Genomic DNA, 21060 nt, shown 5'->3' with positions numbered 1-21060 from the left:
GGCTTCCCTGGTGGCGCAGGGGTTAAGAATCCGCCTGCCAATGCAGGGGACACGGTTTGATCCCTGGTCTGGGAAGATCCCACATCCCCCCGGAACAACTAAGCCTGTGCGCCACAACTACTGAGCCTGTGCTCTAGAGCCCGCGAGCCACAACTACTGAAGCCCGTGTGCCACAACTACTGAAGCCCGTGAGACACAACTACTGAAGCCCACGTGCCTAGAGCCCGTGCTCCGCAGCAAGAGAAGCCACGACAATGAGAAGCCCGCGCACCTCAACCAAGAGTAGCCCCCACTCACTGCAACTGGAGAAAACCCGCACGCCGCAACAAAGACCCAACGCAGCCAAAAATTAATTAATTAATTAATTAATTTAAAACAAACACATGCCCTTCACTTATGGATAATAATGGCTACTTAGTATACACATAATCACCCCGCTTATTATGGTTTAGCTTTAAAAATAGACAAATTGATTTAATAAAAACCAATTCAAACTTGGCATTTAGGAAAAGTAATTTGTTTACCTCTGTTGGTTTGTAGCAGTCTACGAGAGCTTCCTAGAATGAAATACACAGAAGTTTTATTTTAAAATTCAGTATCATTTTAAAAGTGAAGTCAAAAATCATTTCATCTTTATAGTATTATGCTTAACATGGTAAATCAATTTTTCATATTGACTACCTAGAACCACACTTTATTTCAGCATTTGTTGGTCCTCTGAAGATACAAAAATTTGTACCCTTCTTTTGCAGGAATGCCTTGCACTCTTCAGAATACACACACACACACACACACACACAGAAGCACACACACATACCCATCCTTCTGGCTGCCAATGTGGTTAATAATGAACTGGATACACTTAAGTTGAGACATCCTGTAAGAGATGGTGACAATCACACTGGACGTGGAGAGTGAGAGCCTGGCTGTGATTTAACCACAGAGTAGCCTGTCTCATCTCAGCAGGCTTTGGTTGTCCTCCCGTGGGAACCAAAGGGGGTGACCTGATGGCAGCCAAAGCCCCTTTCAAGTTCTTACTTTTAAGAAAACAATTTTATGTCATTACATTTTTTATAGAACTGGTGGCGGGTTTTTTGTTTTTGTGTTTTTTGTATTGTAACTTTCAGAACTAGGATGCTATCTTTTCCCAGCTAAATTTACCAACAAGAGATAAACATTAAATTGAGACTGTTCACCACTCAAGAGACACTAGCAATTATTAACACATTAAACACATTCAAATGTACCCTTTACTTGCCTTTAGTGATCATTTGCCATCAGTGATAACTAACAGCCATTAACAGTAAATATCAGTGAACATTAAGAACAATGGCAGGTCAAAGGTTAATTGGTTTTAGAAACTCCCAAATGCAGATTTTAAAATGATAGATTTGACTTCCTGCCGGAAGGGAAATAAATAATTTATTGCTCTGGACAAAGGAGACATGGGGCATCTCAACATCCATTGTATCAGGTGAGCATACTCCAATAAAGGTTATTTTATTAAACAGAATTATACAGTAAACAATCTTATCTAGAAATTAATTCCATGAATGATATAATCCACAACTGCAAGACCAGAAGCCTGAGCTTAGATACTCCAGTTCTAGCTCAGCCCCTCTCCTTCTCATATAACTATGGGACGTCACTTCCTTCTCTGGCAAACAGATCTTTGGAGACAAGAAAGAAAGAACCATCCTTCTTGGAAAGAAAGAACCATCTTCCTCCCAATAAGTTAAGGCTGGAGAAACTCATATCTGTAAGGTGCTTTAAGAACTGACTATAGTCAAGACCTGTCTTATCACCAGGGATGCAGTTTGTGAGGGTGAATACTCAGCATCCCATTGCTTTCTCTCTGCAAGCGGCCATTGCCCGAGTGCCGCCCCGGGGCAGAATCAGTGCAAGCCAGCTCAGGAGACCCAAGTGGATTCAAGCATCCATCAAAGGTTCTAGATTTTGAATGCTGCTTACCCGTAATTTTAAAGCTCTCTCTTCTTCACTGTCTGCATCAAGAAGATCGTCAATGTCAATTTCCACATCTGGCATTTCTTCTTCCTGGGGGGCAAATGTGAAAGCATTCTATTTAGTGAGATACTACATTGTATCGAACCAATTTAGTTCAGTTACACAGATGCGTTGACAATTAAGGGGGGTGGGGAAGAAGAGACTACGAGAAAGGGGAGGAAAAGAAGAAGGAATGGGAAGTAGGAGATAGAGAGAAAGGCGGAAACAGTAGAAAAAAGGAAGAAGAGGTGGGAAGGGGAAGGAGGGAAAAGGAACCAAGGGAGGAGTAGGGAGCAAAGGAGACATATGAGTCACAAAGCGTAGAAAGTAATGCTATTTTAAAAATGACAATTTTCTACTTTCTGGCAAAAAAACTGCACATCTGAGTACGTAATGGGGGATTGGCAGATTATAGGAAGAGTAGTGAGACTTGCAGTTTCCTGCCCAACATCTACCCTTCCCTGATCTTTTTTTGGGGGGTGGGGGGAGGTCCGCATCTCCCTTCCTAGCTCTGGGTCTGGGAAAACCTGAGTGTGCCACGCATTTCTGAGGCAGGGCTCTTGGGTCAATATCACCCCAACCTCAGTTACAGACTCAACCGAGACTAATGGGGGTTCTGGGAACAGCTCTTTCAATAGAAGCGTCCCTGCTGGAGAGCCAGCTGAGGAAGCCTGTAACCTAGAAACTGCCGGCAACAATCGTGCAACCACGAAGGGAGAGCCTGACTCACGGTGGGCAGAGTAGGGAGAAATACGGAAAGAGGGTTCTGGATAACGTCACCGAGTCAAACCACTTCTGAAGCCCACCAACATTCTAGTAAAGCCCCATTATTATGAGTCAAGTTTCATATTCCTGCAGCCAAAGACATCCAGTCCATAACAGAGGGCAGGAAAGTCCAGCTGCAATGCGGTGACAGACCTCACTGATTTGGAATCTGCAGCTCCAACCCACAGTAGGTCTTGGCTACCTCACATTCTGTCTGTTACCTGATCTTCCCCACATCTCTGAGAACGCTGAGAGAAAATCGCATTTAGGACAGGGCTGTAATTTTGCATTTCCCCTTCCCACGAGGAGTCACCTGCAGGCCAACTCGTCCCAGCCACAGGGATGGCCGAGGAGTGTCTGCAGAAGCCATGGAGAAACCTGTGTGGGGGACACCTGTGCGGACCCCTGGGCTTAGCCGCTCTGTGCCAGCTGTGTTGTCTGGTCTTCAGGGGCAAGGCTGACCTTCTGAGAACTTCCTTTCTGGTAAAATGCATTTACTAATAGTGCTCAACCATTCTCTTTCCTGCTCCAACACAAAAGTGACGACCCAAGTGTTTTGAGGAAACTGAGGGATATTATACACCACTGTGAATAATAATAAGAAATATATATATTGGTCTCTGCCTCCAGTTCCTGACACAGAGCTCCTAAAACCCTTGTAAATAGGGGTGCTGACTTTTGTTTCTTTACTACGGTGAGATATGCAATCCATACTGGAAAGCTCAGATAAAGCAGAAGGAAAACTGAACCCAAAGCAGAGGGGCAAACCTAACATCTTAGTCTTATTAAGGTTAAAATCTCTTTTAAAAGTTTGAATAATAATACTAACAAAAAATGGGAAAAAGAAAAGCATATCTCCTGGGCTTCCCTGGTGGCGCAGCGGTTGAGAGTCCGCCTGCCGATGCAGGGGACACGGGTTCGTGCCCCAGTCCGGGAAGATCCCACATGCCGCAGAGCGGCTGGGCCCGTGAGCCATGGCCGCTGAGCCTGCGTGTCCGGAGCCTGTGCTCCGCAGCGGGAGAGGCCACAACAGTGAGAGGCCCGCGTACCGCAAAAAAAAAAAAAAAAGAAAAGCATATCTCCTTAGAAAATTCAAATGACCTTAGAACTAGGAAAGAACACTTCTTACTGGAGAGTAGGGAGAGGAGTAAAACTAAAACAGAATCACCTGGCTTCCGAGAATGTCAGGAAAACGTTACAGGGGTGGAGGTGTATCTGCCTATGGGAATATTTGACAGTATGCACCAGGCCCTGAGACTCAATCTACATATGGCAATGAACACAGCATCACTGCCCTCCGCTTAGATCCGGCTGAGCTGCTGTGGCTTTCCCCTCCTTCACTAGAAGCCATCCATCCCACACTTTCATCCAGCCAGTCTGTCTCTCAGACTGGCACAGAGCTGCTGTTTCAAATGAGATGCCATTTTTAAGCCCCCTCCAAGGCAAAGCAGGGAGATGGGTACAGATGTAGCCTCCATCAGCAGGGAGGATGCTGGAGGATCCCAAGGCTGTACTCCATTCAGGCAGGATGCTGCGCACTGCTTCCCTGTATGGGTACCAGCCTCCCTGGCGACTGCGTCCCCTCCGCCCTGGCATTCTCTTGCCCCAATGTGGCCTATGCCCGACTTCCGATTTTGTGTATATTTGGAATTGTGGCTGAAAGTAAGACTGCAGGGGGAGAGGGGAGTCATTTGGGGAGCCACCAATAGTGGTACAGCTCTCAAGGGTCTGCCAGACTTTCCACAGTGAAAGGACCAGTGGGAACTGAAACACCAGCAAAGAAACTCACTGGATTGCAGAACAACTGGCAGCCCATGAACACAGATTGCAGCTGGGAAGCTGCAGTGTGGATAAATCACACATGGACCACGTGGACCCTCCCCAGGCCAAAGAATGCTGAAGCCACGGCAATCCAGCCTCTGGAGCAGCGCCAGGCACACGTTGTGTGTGTATTCTAGCAAATGTGGCTCAAGATTAATTCACCTACGTCTACGGCTTGGCGTGGCTTTAATAACCACCGTGTGAGGTCAAAATACCCAGAGCCGATTTCAGCTGACTCTGTTCAAGAAAAGCCAAGCAAAAGCGATAAACCCACAAGTATCAATCTGTGTAACAGTCTATACAGCCTCCCCCTAAGTTCCCCCACTCCTCCCCCGCAAACCGTCATTTGGGTTCAGCATTTATACGTGGTTTGGGCACCAAGTATGTATTTATGTCATGGTTTAATGAAATCAAGCAGAGGAAGCAGGTTGTAGAAACTGTTCAAGTAATCACAGCTAAGGGGAGCTCTGTGTCTGCTGTTCTGAAAGGAAATAAAAGAATAAGCGAACAATGCCCCCAGCAGAACAGCACAGCCACGGGTTTCCCTGCAAACACCGTTCAGCTTTGAAGCCCGGCCAGATTTGGTCAAACAGGCTTTTACTTGCATAGCAGAGTCGCACCCACGCGGCAGCGTCTGCAATTAGGTGTCCTCTCAGCTCTCCCGCAGGCGCTGACCACATCTGACCCATTTTTCCCAACCCTTGAGGTCTGGGCTGTATTTCGGTTTAAATTCGCTAAGATGAAATCCAGTTAAGAATCCAGTTCCTCAGTCACCTTAGCCACATTTCAGGGCTCAGTTGCCACACGTGGCGAGTGACTGCTGCGCCAGACAGCGCAGACACGGGGCCTTTCACACCGCTGGACGGGACGGCCCTTGAGTCCACTCACCCTCTGGCCCAGACAAAGCAAAGCCTCCTCCCCTCTCAAAGGAGCTTGACAGGAATAGAGAAAACAGCTAGCATCGCAAGGTCACTACCAGGCCCCAAGGGCATGTGGCTGGGAAACCCTGGGCTAGGCTTGATGCAAAACAAGTATTCACTGGCTGAGTGATTACAACAAATCCCTAGACATCGGCATTTTCTCCCAACCCATGAGCTTCTCATTACCCCCACCCACTTCTCTCAGAGGCCAGGAGGAGGTCAGGCTCAGCCAGGAGCGTGGAGCAGGGTGGGTTCTGAAGGTCGGCAATACTGAAACCAAAGCCCCACTGAGGACATAGAGATGGGGGCCATGGAGGTACACGTAGGCAGAAAAGACCGATCTAGTATCAAGCATAGAATCCTGTGTATATTTGGTATTAAATATTTTTAATGAGTGTAGCAATAGTCCAAATTCAATTGTCCTCTTGAGCTCTATCTTCTGTATAAAGCAGTATCACTGAATATCCTTGGTGATAGATCAAATCACTTACCAGGGAGTGACTACACCCACAGCCTACTCTGGGGGATTTCCCCACGTTAAAAATAGATCTGCAAACAGGGGCTCTGGTGACAAAAACGAAACAACCTCTTAGGAGTGGCCGGGGTAAGTCACCAGCTAACAGCATCCTATATTCACCTTCCTGTTGATACCCACAGAACGAGGCCCTTGACCATGTCTGTGCATCTCTCTGGTTGTACGTCGTTGAGCATCCACCATACACGAGCACTGTGTCAACACTGTGAGGCCCTGCTCTGGAGGGGCAGCCGAAGCATAGAAACAAATGATATCCAACGGCACCAAAAGACAGAGACAAACCCAAAGTGCTTTATGATTAAGGAGGGGGAAAACTTCCTCCTGGGGCAGGCGGGGAGGGTTTCACAGAGGAGACAGCATGTAAGCTGGCCTCGTGGAACGGCAGGATTTGGATAGGTTTAGACGGGGAGAGAGAGCACGCAAAAGAGGCAGAATGATATACACAGAAGGCAAAATACAAGGGCTGTTCTAAGTACAGGGTGTAGAAAGGTCCTTGGCCTGGGGCTCAGACAGCTCTGGGCTATGAATATTAATGACTATGAAAGCCAGAATGAGAGCTGAGGCAGGTGGGGGGCTATAAGGAGTAGTGAGGAGTGCGGCAAACAAGAGAAAGCATGCCCCAAGGAAAGGCAGCAAAAAGCAAAACAAAACAACCCTCCATTTCCAACTATTGTAACCTTTTAGGAACACGTGCTCTATGTTGCCAGATTTTCCAACTTTTCAGAAAACCTGAAAATACAGATTTTTAATGCTAAAATATCTTTTTTTTTTAAGTTGGTTTACAACTCTTTAAAATATTGTGAAAGACAAAGAAAATCCATCAGCCTTCATGCTGCCAGTTTCTCCTCAGCCTGCAGAGACTGTAGCCAATGAGTGCTCCAGAGCAAGGGTGGGAAATGCTGGGAGAGCTGGCCCAGCAGCAGGGCCCCAGGAACGAGGAGGGGGCAGGGGAGGCTGCTGAGACGTGGCCATCCCGTGGGAGGTATCAGGGCCTGGATGCCAGCGGTGGCAAGAATGGAAAGATTTTAAACAGGAAGGGAAAAGGGGTGGAATTTGGGGATGAACTGGATGTTGGAGGAGGGAGAAGGGAAAGGTAGAAGGAAGGTGCAGGTTTTGAGCCCGTGAGGTTTTGAAGAAACATGCAGTGACAGAGAGCATGCCTGGGACCTCGAAGACACTCACAAACCAACAGGCATTTCAGAGGGAAGCCACCTCCAGCAGCCACCGACCCTATGCAGAAGGGGGACCCCACGCTGTCACTGCACAGGGACACATGGTAGCGCCGAGGGCCAGAGGCACAGCCCCACGCGGGCAGGACCTCAGCCGGGCCTGCGACCACCTGGGGCTCAGGCACAAGGATGCAGTGATGCAACGAGTATTGTGCTCCCGAAACAGACGGCCTGCGGTGAAAACACACATGCACACTCACACACACTTCCAACTCGCCAGAAAGTTCACACCACGAACCCCGTCAAGTGTGGCGTCAGCTGTTAAAAAAATACAAATGCTTGCCGATCTCCACAACAGTGAAGGGGGCAGGAATGCTAAAACAGCTTGAAAATGGATGATGGTTTTCACGCTCCACAACACACAGCTTAAGGGCTCCCCGAAAGTGACAGTGGCTCACAGTTCTCTGCATCTCTGTCCCAAGATATGGACGTGAAGGACCGTGAGATTAGAGCGCGGTGGACACCGTGGCAGTGAGGGAGAAACGTGGGCAGCAGGGGTCGGGGGCGGGGGGCACTGGCCTATTCTGACAGCCCACACTCCCCAGGGCTCCCCTCCACAGGTCTACGGGGAAACTGGTGTAGGAAAAACCTAAGAAGAACAGAGGCACGCCGCCTCCCAGGGACCATGTATTACTATTTTCTCTGTGAAAATATTTACAATTCATGTTTTCATTTTAATGACAACCCCAAAACATTTCTATAAGCAAGCACATTCATTCTAAGAATCGTCTGGATGACCATTCTATAATCAGATCAGTCCTGTGTTTATCATCAAGTAGAATTAGGTTAATGACCTAATGAGAAAAAGGCCGAAGAGTAGATTTAATGCATAACTGACTTACTTATTCACACCAAGTGAAGCCCGAAGCCATCGCTCAAAGGACTCTGTGCTACCCCCAACTGCACCTAATTCCTCTCACAGAAAGAATGACATCAGCCGTCCCAGGTGATTCACGTTGGACATCTGAGTTCCGTTGGTTGGTTACTTTGTGTTTAATTTGCAATTTTGATTTTGTAATCGGAAGAACCATAGCATAAAGAGCTTTCGTTTTAAGTGGTACATATCTAAATATTATCGTATTAAATCTTTAAATCAGCCCTGGCATCTGCAAGAAATTTTTTCTACTTAAAAAGGAGCCCAGCCTACCCTATGCACATCACTGTGGAACACCAGAACATTGGGGACGAAGCGGAGATCTGGGAAGCTTTCAGGAGGAAAACAGGTCACACACAGAAGGACAGAGAATCAGCGTCACCAAGATTCCCAACAGCAACGATATGAGCTGGAAGCCAAGGGAACAATCATTCCAAAATCCTGAAGGGAAACGATTTCCAACCTGGATGCCTACGTCCCCCCAGACTGTCGACTAGGAGTTAGAGAAAAACTATAGACATTTAATGACACATCAGGCCTAATATCTTATATGTTTACCTCCCATTTCAGGAAGAAGTGCTCCAGTGAAACAAAGAAATAAACTAGGAAAGTCACCTGTAGCTGTGGACCATGAAGGCCAGAGGGCATAAACAAATCAAGACTGAGGGGGGAGGCTTAAAGAGCTGGGAAGCTGCGTGAAGGGAGAGGAGATGAGCCTATTTTTAATACGGGCATGGGGTCCGCTGCCTGATGGGCACACATCTACTGGGCCACTTCGAGAGGCTGGGGCAGGAGAGGCCTTAAATGGAACTAAAATGGGGTAAACAACTGTAGGTCATTCCAACTTCAACACTGGCGAATGGTACCATCCCATGTTACTAACATGACCCTAATACACGCTTGTTTTAGAAGTTAAATAACATTCAAAGGCTGAAGCTTGCTCAAACAGCAAAATCCCCCAAAGTCCTCCTCTAAAAAGATTAAAATATCCTGACTGAACTTCATCCTATGATGAAGTGAAGGGATGGTTTAACTGGTATGCAGAGAGGCTGCTGTCCTTACTGCCCAGGAGAGCAGGTCTGGACGCCCCTTTATACCACACTCCCCACAGCTAAGGTTCATTTCTGGGGCATCAGCGCATACAAATGACGGCTGCAGCAGAAAGCAGAAAAGCCACAGGGCATGCCCTGTCCCGAGCGCCCCCCTTTCCTCCTGCTTAAGAAAATACACTGTGATACCACTGACGTTATTTTACAAACACCCAGAATATGTTTTAATTTTTTGATAGTTCACTACTTTTATTTGGTCCTTTCACTATTATCATTGAACCAATTACTCGGGACACATCCTCGTGTCACAGCAGCCCAGCTGAGGACTGTCACCCTAACAATCAACAATATAAAACAAATACCAGCTCAGAGATCTAAAGATCCACACCACTGGTCACCTGAACATCCATGGGACATCTATTTACTGAGGACCTGCTATCTTCCAGAAATTTCCTAGATGCCGGGGATAAAGAATGAATAAGTGACAAAAATACTTGCTCTCACAGAGATTCAACCCTGATGGGGGGGACTTCCCTGGCGATGCAGTGGTTAAGAATCTGCCTGCCAATGCAGGGGACACAGGTTCAAACCCTGGTCCGGGAAGATCCCACATGCTGCGGAGCAACTAAGCCTGTGTGCCACAACTACTGAGCCCACATGCCACAACTACTGAAGCCCGCACGCCTAGAGCCCGTGCTCCGCAACAAGAGAAGCCACTGCAATGAGAAGCCCGCGCACCGCAACGAAGAGTAGCCCCCGCTCACCACAATTAGAGAAAGCCTGCGCACAGCAACAAAGACCCAATGCAGCCAAAAATAAATAAATTTATTTAAAAAAAAAAAAACCCTGATGGGAAAGACAGGCAATAAACACCTAAGTACAATATATGATGTAGCACATGGTGATAAATATTTTCAAGAAAAAACAGCAGAGGAGAAGGACAGGGGCTAATACGATGGCTGGAATTTTAATAGGGTGGTCAGAGTAGTGAGAGAAATATCTGAAGAATAGACCTGAAGAAGGACCGTGCTGAAATCTGAGGGAAGAGCACCGAAGGGGAACAGAGCAGGTGCCCAGGTGAGTCTGAGAAGCAAGGTTTCCAGGGTCACTGCAGTGGACTTGGGGTAGGGCCCCTGTAAAGACTGTGACTTGGACCCCGACTGAGACAGAAGCCTCTGGGGGTTTGAGCAGGGCATGGCGTGATCTGATTTTCTTTTCTTTTCTTTTCTTTTCTTTTAACATTTTTATTGGAGTATAATTGCTTTACAATGGTGTGTTAGTTTCTGCTGTATAACAAAGTGAATCAGCTATACGTATACATATATCCCCATATCCCCTCTGATTTACCTTTTACAAAGGCTCGGCCTGGCTGCTTTGTGAAGAAAGGGCTGAGGGCATAGGCAGGACCACTTACAAGGCCGCAGAAATAACTGGGTAAGAGATGACACTGGCTTAGACGAGGGCGACTGCACAAAATGTATTCTGTTCTTATTTGGGTCACCGCTAATCCAAACCTCAAAAGGCAAACTCCTCTATGTGTAGCTGCACCGGTTAACAAGGGGGGCTGAGCCGCAGCGTTTTGCGAGGAGTTGACCTCAAGGCCCCCTGTTGAGCTCGGTGGGTGCAACGGTGGGTGTGAGCCGTTGGCAGTGAGGGAGGGCACCTGGCGAGGGTGCCCAGGCCGAATGCTAGGGGAGACGACCTAGATGCTGCCTGGGAAAGCGTGGAGCCCGCTGAGGGGCTCTCCCCAGGCTGCACCCCGGTTTCCTTCCCTACCCTCCATGCACGCCGCTCCCCTTCCACAGGGCAGCCGGGGTGGGGGCCTCCTCTACCCCCGAATCTCTGCCCTTCCTAAAACATTTAGCAATTTGTTTGAACAAAGGATTGTCTCTGGAGAGATCATCATAACTCTCCAAACAAGGTTTTTAAAAAAGGGCTCCGAGTCGGGGCAGAAAGGGTTATATGTTCCATCCTTGGTCCCAGGAGCTCATGAGGCCACATCCTTCTGTGATAAAAGGACACCAGGGAGATCTGGGTCAGACCCTGCATGTTCCCACATAGGCCTCAGGCGGCTCTGCTTCTCAGCACATATGACACCCCTCTGGCAGGGGACACATAGTGGTGGGCCCAGTGCGCGGAGTTTGGAGAGAGACAGGGCCAGGTTTAAATTCTGTCCCTCCCCCTTACAACTGGCGTGTGAGGGGCAAGATAACTCACCTCCCTAACCCTGTCTCCCACACCTGTAATTCTCAGGGCTGGATAAGAAGCTGGCCTGAAGGTGCCTGGCCAGGTAGTGCAAAGTAGCAAATGGTAACATGACCTCAGAAGGTGCTCAGTTGACTGGGCACTTTTGATCACTTCATTCCTCTTTAAAAATAAATAAATAAAGTTCAATGTAAATGTCTCTTCTAAGAACTCTTTCATTCCTGATGCCTGAAAATGGTAAGTAAAGACCTAGCACATTGACAACTTATTCAAAAACATAAGGACTGGGCTTCCCTGGTGGCGCAGTGGCTGGGGGTCCGCCTGCCGATGTGGGGGACGTGGGTTCGTGCCCCGGTCCGGGAGGATCCCACATGCCGTGGAGCGGCTGGGCCTGTGAGCCATGGCCGCCGGGCCTGCGCGTCTGGAGCCTGTGCTCCGCAGCGGGGGAGGCCGCGGCACTGGGAGGCCCGCGTACGGCAAAACAAAAAACAAAAAACAAAAAAACAAAAACATAAGGATTAAGAGGAGAAAAGAAAAAGAAAATGTAAGCAAAAATCCCCAGATGCAGAGCTTTCTGGAAACAATAACACTTGGTTCAGCATTTCTGCATATGAACATTATAACAATGCCAAAGTGACAAGAAAACTGGGAGGTTGTCCCTAATAAGGTATTTGAAAATAAGGGATGGCTAAGGCATATCATAAGGATGACAGGGACAACCTTCTTAGGCACAGCATACCTGAGGACAGTGGGGACAGGACATCCTAAAGGCTCTGGTTACAGCAGATGCTCAACCACCATCCTCATGCTCCCTGGGCTGACTGACACCTCTGCCTGGCCTCTGACCCTCTCATCTCCATGGCAGCACCTGCATCATGAGGAACACCTCACGTAAGCTCCCAAGTGGGTACCGAGGGAGTGGAGGACACAGACATTAGGACACCATGAAAAGACAGAAGGGACCGGGCAGCTCCAAAACATAATACGAACAAGGCAACTCAGCAATGATCTCAAATTGGTCCTGGACTGCAGGCAATGAATGAGGACACTGGGGAAGAATAAAGTAGTGTGCCAAAGGACAGGGCTGATGTCGTCCAAGGAGAGCAAGAGGCAATGGCCGTGCAGCCTGTCTCCAAGAAGTCACACTTGGCTATGACCCGCTTCGCATCCATTCAGTGATCGGGCCAGGAACGTCTTCTGATAAAAGATGGTATACACTCACCTTTGCAGTAGAACTGCTTAGGGACCAAGCAAAACTTTTTAGGCTGGAAACCCTCAATTTACCCCCAGGGTGTCACAAAGGCAATAATAACGCAAAGTGTGGTACAGCCCAACTCTTAGAGAAGGCAGTTCTCCCAGCTACCGAAACTTTCACTGAATCATTCCGATGGGAATATGGAGTCACTGTGATTTCCTGAACACGGAACACTGAATCCAGTCATTTTCCAGCTCCTGTCTTGGGAAGGCCCCTAAATCAGCCAAATGTCTTCAGGACTGACAGGTGCGGAGAAGTGCAAGACTGAGAAGATGATGTGGAAATGCCACTTGGAAGAGACGCCAGGCACCGAAAAGAAATTGTGATTTCCACAAGGAGACTTCCAGGTACAGACCGGTAGCCACGGTGCAGATGGAATTTGAAAGACTTGGTGAAAGGAGCTATCAAATCACGAGAAGACGTGCAGGAGCCTTCATGCATATCACTAAGTGAAAGAAGCCCATCTGAAAGGACTACATACTGTATATGTAAGTCATACTGTATGACATTCTAGAAAAGGTGAAACCATGGAGACAGGAAAAAGATCAGTGGATGTCAAAGGCTCACAGGAAAGGAGGGTTGAATGGGTGGAGCATGGGGCATTTTTAGAGCAGTGAAATCACTCTGTATGAAACTGTCATGGTGGATCCGTGTCATTACTGTCAAATCCCACAGAATGTACAACACACAGAGTGAACCCTAATGTAAACTATGGACTTCAGTTAATAATAACGTATCAATATTGGCTCATCAATTTAACAAATATACCAGACTAGATACCAGTTGTTAATCACAGGGGAAACAGAGGGAGGGGCGGGGACCGTGACAGGTGTATGGGAGTTCTGCACTTTCCGCTCAGTTTTTCTATTAATGTAAAGCTGTTCTAAAAATAAAGCCTACTGATTAAAAAAGAGAGAGAAAGACTACTGTTTGGTGGTGACAACACATAGCAGTGTCAGAGGCTGACCCTCCCGTTAATGGCCATGTGAATCCTTATTACAGTATACGGAGGTGTAAAAGGTCCCAAGTGTGAGTCAAACTATGACATTCAGCCAACTTAGGTGTATCCAGGCACTTAGCTCCACCACGGACCAGGATGAGGGTGTAGGATGAGGACCCTGGGGGCAGACTGAAAGGAGCCTGCTCAGCCTGACTGGAGGGTTCAACTTCATGCTGAAAGGGCCACATCGGTGTCAGAGTGTACATGGGCCCAACTGCCATTGGTCAAACACCAGCCTCAGGGAGACAGGCCAGCCCTCTCGTCCCCCCTTAAAAGTCATTTAACGAGAATTTCCATGAGAACTCAGCAGACCAAAGGGAGAGCTGCTTTATAATTAGCATAATAATTTACATTTAATGAGGGCTTACTCTGTGTAGGCAATGTGACTATTCAAGGATACCTTGCCCCCTGACCCCTCCTCTCCCTCTGTCCCCACCATCAAATCATCACCAAGTCTATCAATTCCACGGCTTAACTGTCTCCTGAACCTGCACTTTTACCACCTTCCAAGTCTAAGCTAAATCATCTCTTGCCTAAATTATTCCAGGACTCTCTTAATGGCCTCCACACATCCACTCTCATTCCCCCTCCAAATAGCTTCCAACTTTGAGAACACAAATCTGTCACTGCCCTGCTGAGAACGTTTAGTGGTTTCCCATCGTTCTTAAAAGCCAAATTCTTAACACAGCCTACCAGGCTCTGGATGCCGGGCCCCTGGCCTCCTCTCCAGCCTCATTTAATTCCTCCTCACACTCCCCACTTAGGCCTCCACAGGGCCTTTGCACATGCTGCGTGCATATGTGATATGCAATACTCATTAGCTCAGCAATTACTTCCTTGGTCTCCCTTGTAACGAGGTCCCCCTCCCCACCCCTGAAAAGTGCGTTCCTAACATCATGCATCTCTCCTTTGTGCACTTACCAACAGATAAAATCTACATCTGTTGGTCTCCCTCCCTAAACTCCAAGTCCATAGAGCAGCGCCTTGCACAGGGCCTGGCACACAGTAAACCCTTGATAATCATTTTTTGAGTTAAAGAGTGAACAATTCCCAGAGGTGGGTATTATTATCATCTCTATTTTACAGATGGAGTGTGTCAGGGTCTTGACTAACGGGGCTGATAGGTTTAGTTTCAAACCCGGACAACCTGACCCAACACGTGTGCTCTACGTCTTTCAGGATGAGGCACTGTTGGGGAAAAGCTCTCTCCCTTTGATTTCCGTGACCTTTGGAGCAGCGAGGGAGAATGGCAGAGCCTTGTCAGTGGTGGGGGGCCAGCAGCCAGGGAGCCCTCCAGGCGCTCGGCACATCAGAAGCAGCCGGGGCACCCACGGCAATCTGGAAGCAACTCTAAATTTCCACAGACCACACCCTTTGTGAGATAGAAGCAAATGGACTCAGGGTTTTAGGGCAAGTCGGGGAATGACTAACCATTTCCAGAGAACATGCTAAACCGCCAACTGGAGGCCTGGGCCTCACCTGTGACAAATCCTATGGAGGTTTTTTGATTTAGACATTGCCGTTCTCTGAGTCTGTTACATCTGCACCTGAGGGGACTTGTCCACAGGGTGGGAGCCAGGGGCTGGGCCAGTGCCCACTACCCTCCAGTCAGTAGTGAGAAAGGAGTGCTCCCCAGGCTGGAAGCTGGAACTGGATGGATTTCCTTAGGGTGCAAAGGATAAGCCTAAGTCTGGAGACTTGGGTAGAGAAGGGTTCAAGGTTACTGAGAAAAAAAAAAACCTCAACTGTTCTGTAGAAGCAAGTAATTAGGACCCTGACACCAGGAGGTGCGGTTGTGATGTATCGCTAAGTCTCCTGGGGCTAAAATCGAGTTTCTTTAAGATCTGATATTTGGAAACTTACATGGTTTTAAAATGTTTGTCCAGTAATTGTTTATTATTGTTCTCCTACAAAAGTACTCAATTTTTAAAATGTCGGCTGGTTGCAACCATGTCACTGAAGATTTAAAGTGCACTTGAAGAGAATTTTAAAGTGTGCCTCGGAGACTCAATGTGGGACGGCAAAAGAAATCAAAGGTTGGGAAACCCCAGGTGCACGATGAAAGCAGGGGGAAAAGGCAAGAGCTCCCTTCTCCAACTGTTGATTCCCCACTTGGAGAGATTTTTCCAGAGCACTTCTCAGCTAGAAACTTGAAGGTCTCTTTCTCAAGTCATGATGCATAGAAGCCCCCTGTGGAGGTGCAGATTCCCAGGCAACCCCCTCAGGGTCATCTGGACCCTAACGTGTAGGGAGGAACTCAGAAGCCCCGCAGGTAACCGGAGCCCAGGGGAACTGAGGCCAATTACAGCTTGCGAACCACTGCTTCAGGAGGTTCTGAGCGTCTTCTAAGATAGTGACAACAAAAAAAGGAAAAGCCTTTCCTTGTCCGTGGTGGCTGATTTCCACAGCCCTTTAAAATCCTGCATTCTACACTGGCTGCCTACCAGGGGCTGGGCAGGGGCTGGGTGCTAAGGACTAGACCACGAACAAGATGGGAGGCCCACACCTGTGCACAGAGGATGCTGACGGAGGCACGTGGCTGCTACCCAAAGGCACGCTGCCGCTTGGCCGTGGCAGCAAAGCTCAGCTAAGCGAGCGGGAGCCGGCCGCCCTGTTCCGACCAAATCAGGGGCCCGGGAGGTTCTCTCCAGGCCCAAGGCCGCCGCTGCTCTGCTGCTGCTCAGGACCCTCTGCAAACAGATGGCACTGCTGCGATCACCTGAGTGTTTCCCAACTCCTGCCGGGGCCTCTATTTTGGAAATGAGTCCCCAAAAAGCCATCTTCCATAGCTTTTGTAATTGTGCAGGTCTTAAACATAGGAAAATGCCCAGGATAAAGGAAGCTGCGGCAGGGGGAACTGAGCCATCCACCAGCCCTCATCAAGGAGCTGCCCTCCTCCCGCGGGGGATGGAGGTCATCTGACAACAGCGCAGCCAGAGCAGGGCCTAACCCAGGGCCTCTACCCCATCAATCGTGGCAGTCAGGGGACAGATGTCACAGGCAGATTGCTTCCACGCTGGAAGGCGATACCTACCACCAGACATCCCATAACAGCCTGGAATTCAGCAATCTGCCCACCTACAAAGCAGCCCTTTAACTTTTGGGCCACCGGCCCCCTTCTCCCTCACTTCACAGATCCCAGGGACGGGGTTAACATCAAATTCAATTCAAACACGTGGTGCCTTTTACACGCAAGCCAAGTGCCCTCCGGAGCCACAGGTCTGCTGGAGCAGCTTCTGGAAGCGGGTGCTGGTGAGAAGAGGTCCACAGTGGAACCTCCTAGACAAAGGACAGGGAATAGAAAGCAGTCTTCACCTGAACTCAACCTGCAGCGGGTCCAGTTTAAATTCTCAGGCGGGGCTGAGGTTTCACCCTGGATCCCTCTCCTGACTTTCTCTCTCCCACAGAAATACTCCCCCATCCTCCACTTGTACGTGGCCGGAGGAAGGCAAGTTCGGCTGCTAATCCCCGTAACCCCCTCGGCAGTCCTTCTAGGACAGTTTGAGTCGTTCCCCCAGGCTACGTGTCTGGGAACTAAAGGTGTGAAGCAAGCATCAGAAGTTCAAGGCTTAGTCAGTGGTGAATGGAAGGTTACTAGGTTTATGTGGCACCGCGGGCAGGGGAGGGGAGGACGCCCAGGCCTTCCTGAAACCTGGGAATTCTCATCTGTCTTCCATAAATGCTGTCAGCCCTGATTATGATAGAGCTTCCCCTTTACGATAACAGCTTTGTAACTTAGACCCTGGGCAAGTCACATACAATTCCAGTAATCCCCAAAACTCCAATTCCGTTATTCTGATTCAGTCACAAAGTAAACTTCAACTGGTGAGGCAGCAGGCTGTCACCTCACCTCCATCTGTGACTTTAGCTACTGGAACAGACACTCATCTGAGATCACAAACACTGGCAGATGGAACAGGAGCAGGGGTGCCATACTTTTTCATTTTAACAAATGAACGGATTGAACTACAGATTTATTTTTCAAAGGGAAAAAATGGTGACAAATAACAAGGGGGGCAAATTTCTTGCATTTACTACGTTTTTATTCCCAGAAAGGTACTGAATGGTCTAATCTTTCCCCAAAGCTTTATTTATTTTGTCCTGAGCAGAGAACAATTTGGATTGAAGATGATACACTCAAAACCACCTTACCAATTTTTTCAAAAAGTCCTTAGAACAGAAATTAGATTCAAGAATCCGATGCTTGCTCCTACTCCGCTAAATATTGACATAGGGCTTCCCTGGTGGCGCAGTGGTTGAGAGTCCGCCTGCCGATGCAGGGCACACAGGTTCGTGCCCCGGTCCAGGAAGATCCCACATGCCGCGGAGCGGCTGGGCCCTTGAGCCATGGCCGCTGAGTCTGCGCGTCCGGAGCCTGTGCTCCACGGCGGGAGAGGCCACAACAGTGAGAGGCCCGTGTACCGCAAAATAAATAAATAATAAATAAATAAATATTGACACAAATGGGGGAAAAAGGCCTCACACCTAGTGGGCACTCCATAATTATCTGTGAGTGACTGCCTGAATAATTTAGTCTGAGTCCCGATGGGCCTTTGCACCAACAAGCTAACTCCGCTGTTACAAAGGCAAGCAGGGTTGAAGATGTACGATGGCCCAGTTGCCCCCATGACCATAAATCTTCGCCAGCCTCCAGGCTGCCTGAAGCAGCCCAGCTAGTCCTCAGCAGGCATAACGACAGTATATTGTGATGATTCCCTTCTGAAAACCCTGTTGTTATTCCTACTTGGAAAGGGAGGGTCTACTAGGACTATAGTCCTCAGAGTCTATGACACAGGACAGGAGAACCCCATTTCTCCCTCACTGAGACAGGTTCTTCTGCCCAGACAGTGACCAGGCCAAAGGGTCTCGGGCCTTCTCCCCTCGGTATCCAGTGAGCATCAGTAGATGGGGTGCCAGCCGTTCAGGGCAACCACTGCCCACAAGCGGACACTGTGTTAGCACCTGGAGTCTCCAGCCGCCTGCACTCTGCAGTCATTGGCACATTAAATCTCATCACGGTCACTAGCACATTAAAACTTATCAAGATGTGTATCTGCTGTCTCCTCCAACAAACTCAGAGCTCCAGGAGGGCGGGGGCTGTGCTTCATTTATTTTAGTAACCTTCATGTATAACATGGTATCCAACCCACATACCCACACAGTGAAATTTTTATTGAGTGAATAAATGAAACCCTCTCCCAAATAAAATGCTTAGGCCTAAAGCTTTACCATTAAACACACTTTCTAGATTATTCAAGTTAAGAATGAGGAAGCCATATAATCGCATGGGTATTTAATTTCCTCTTGAAATTGACCCAGAATTGGAGATAAGATAATCATGCAGGTTATATAAGAGAGGCTGTAGATAGTAACTGCTCTAGGTATGTAAGTAAAGATAGTCCAAAGAGAAAGTGGGCATACATTCTTTTTATAATTCTTGCCTTTGTTGACTGATTCAACCCAGACAGAGACCCTCTTGGATCTATTGTTATATTTATGAACTGGCTCGATCTCACCTTTAAATTCAATATCAATAATTAAATTAAATAAGCATCAGTACTTAAACAAGAGGATTTCCCCTTGACTCATTGAGATGTTACAGAATAGAAAACATCTACTGCCAAAGAGTTTAAATAAATGAAACAGGGTTTTAAATTATGGAACAAATTATAAGAGCATCTTTTACACTTTGTAGTCGGCCAAGGCAGGCATTTAATCAAGTTTACAAATGCCAGAACTGTTGGTGCTAAAGGTGAAATGAAGCAAGAGTAGCCAGCTTCTTACTAAGTAAAAGGGTTAGTAATGTCAGAATGAGGAGAGGTCGATGTAACTCTATACAAAGTAAAATATTTTAAATGAGAAGTTTTTTCATCACTTCAAAATAACATTCAAAAAACCATCCTAGGATAATAAACTGTTACTTGGTAGACAATTGGAGAGTTCTTCCTTTAATTAATGGAAAAAGAATGATTTGTAATTGATATGTAAATTATGGTGGGACATTATTTGGTTCTCATCACTAAGTTACACACACCACTTAGAAGTCCTGTTGACTGTATCCTTCTGTACACATTCTTTAAAAAGAAAACAAACAGAGCTGTGCAATACAAAGATAAATCTTGGCTCAAGCTGTGTCCAAATCCTCAGAAGGGTTATGGACCCGTTGAGTAACCATTTCTTGGGATAAGAGAAGGGTAATCAAAATGGAAGAGGGATTTGGGGGAAAAAGAGCTAAGAAAACCATGCCCACATCAGGCATTCAGTGAATGTCTGCCAGAGAACTGGATGAGAGGCAGGGTAAGGAGGCTTAGGACAGTGGTGTCAGGAGCCACATCATAGGAACGACAGTTGAAGGAAACGGGGAATGAGCTGTTATCAAGCCCAGCTGTTCAAAACCAGAATGGGCTGCACTGGAAGGCCATTCCAGACCTGAATGACCCAGCAGAGGCTGATGGAGGGCGCCATCCCTCCTCCAGACTATAGTCTCCTTCTGTTTTTCAACGTTGATTCTTGGGCCCTTTCTCCAGAGATGCAGATGAAGTAGGCCTGGAGTGGCTTTAGAAAACTCCACTGATGACTCTGATAAGCAGTAAGCTTGGGAAACACAGGACTTGATAACCTCTAAGCTTTTCCCTCCATGAATCAAGGCCTGGCCCCTACCTGTTGTAGTGGTAGCCTAAACAAATGATTTTTACTTTGCAGTTAAACAAGAGATTAAGAGAGGAGACATGCAGAAAGGGAACCGAGCACTCAGAATATTCCAGGGCGTATCTCCTACGGGAAGCCTAGAAACAGACAAAATGGAACTGCAAACCAAGTGACTCATTCTGCACATCGAGTCTGAAAGCTCCCGCCTCCACATACATGGGCGTCCACACCTGGAATGCTCTTCCATCCCCATCTACACCTCACTCCCAGCTTAAGACCACTCTGGTGCCTGAAACCACTTCCTTGTAGAACAGATGGCAGGGTAAGATCTCTCTCTTTTAAAGCCTCATATCGGGATGGCACTTAAATAATGATTCTAAAAATAGGTGTTATGCACATGTCTTTTCTGTCATGCTATCGAGAACAGTCTGACAGCATTATACAGTCTAATTTATTTTTGTGTCCCTCCCAATTCTAAGCACCGTTCTTTGTGCATAGTGACCATAAGTAAACATTTGGCAGATAAATTCATTCCTCAGATATTTATTGAGTGCCTACTATATGCAAGGCATTGTTCTAGGTACTAGGAATAGAGTAGGAAACAAAATAGACAAAATCCTTGTCCTCCTGGAACTTATGTAGGTATGCAAAATAAGGTTAAATGGAGATAAGTACTATAAGGAAAATTAGAGCAAGAAAGGGATATAGGAGGGGTTGAGGTATTCCAACACCAAAAATGTTGACTGTGGAAGGTT

General features: G+C 47.6%; 1 protein-coding gene across 1 annotated transcript in view; it reads right to left on the bottom strand.

Moving 5' to 3' along the window:
* The window catches only part of PPP1R14C (protein phosphatase 1 regulatory inhibitor subunit 14C), an 85849-nt gene that overhangs the window by 18794 nt on the left and 45995 nt on the right, over positions 1–21060 (bottom strand). Inside the window, exons 2-3 of the mRNA XM_029224215.1 lie at positions 1972–2055; positions 525–557 (exon numbers count right to left, since the gene is read on the bottom strand). Of these exons, the coding sequence (XP_029080048.1) occupies positions 525–557; positions 1972–2055 (117 nt within the window). The remainder of the gene's footprint in view (positions 1–524; positions 558–1971; positions 2056–21060) is intronic.

This window comes from Monodon monoceros, unplaced genomic scaffold (assembly GCF_005190385.1).
Source record: "Monodon monoceros isolate NGI ecotype Baffin Bay Population unplaced genomic scaffold, NGI_Narwhal_1 Super_Scaffold_15, whole genome shotgun sequence".
In the NCBI taxonomy this organism is placed as follows: Eukaryota; Metazoa; Chordata; class Mammalia; order Artiodactyla; family Monodontidae; genus Monodon; species Monodon monoceros.
The sequence above is the reverse complement of the archived record's forward strand: the minus strand, read 5'-3'. Positions and strand labels throughout refer to the sequence as shown.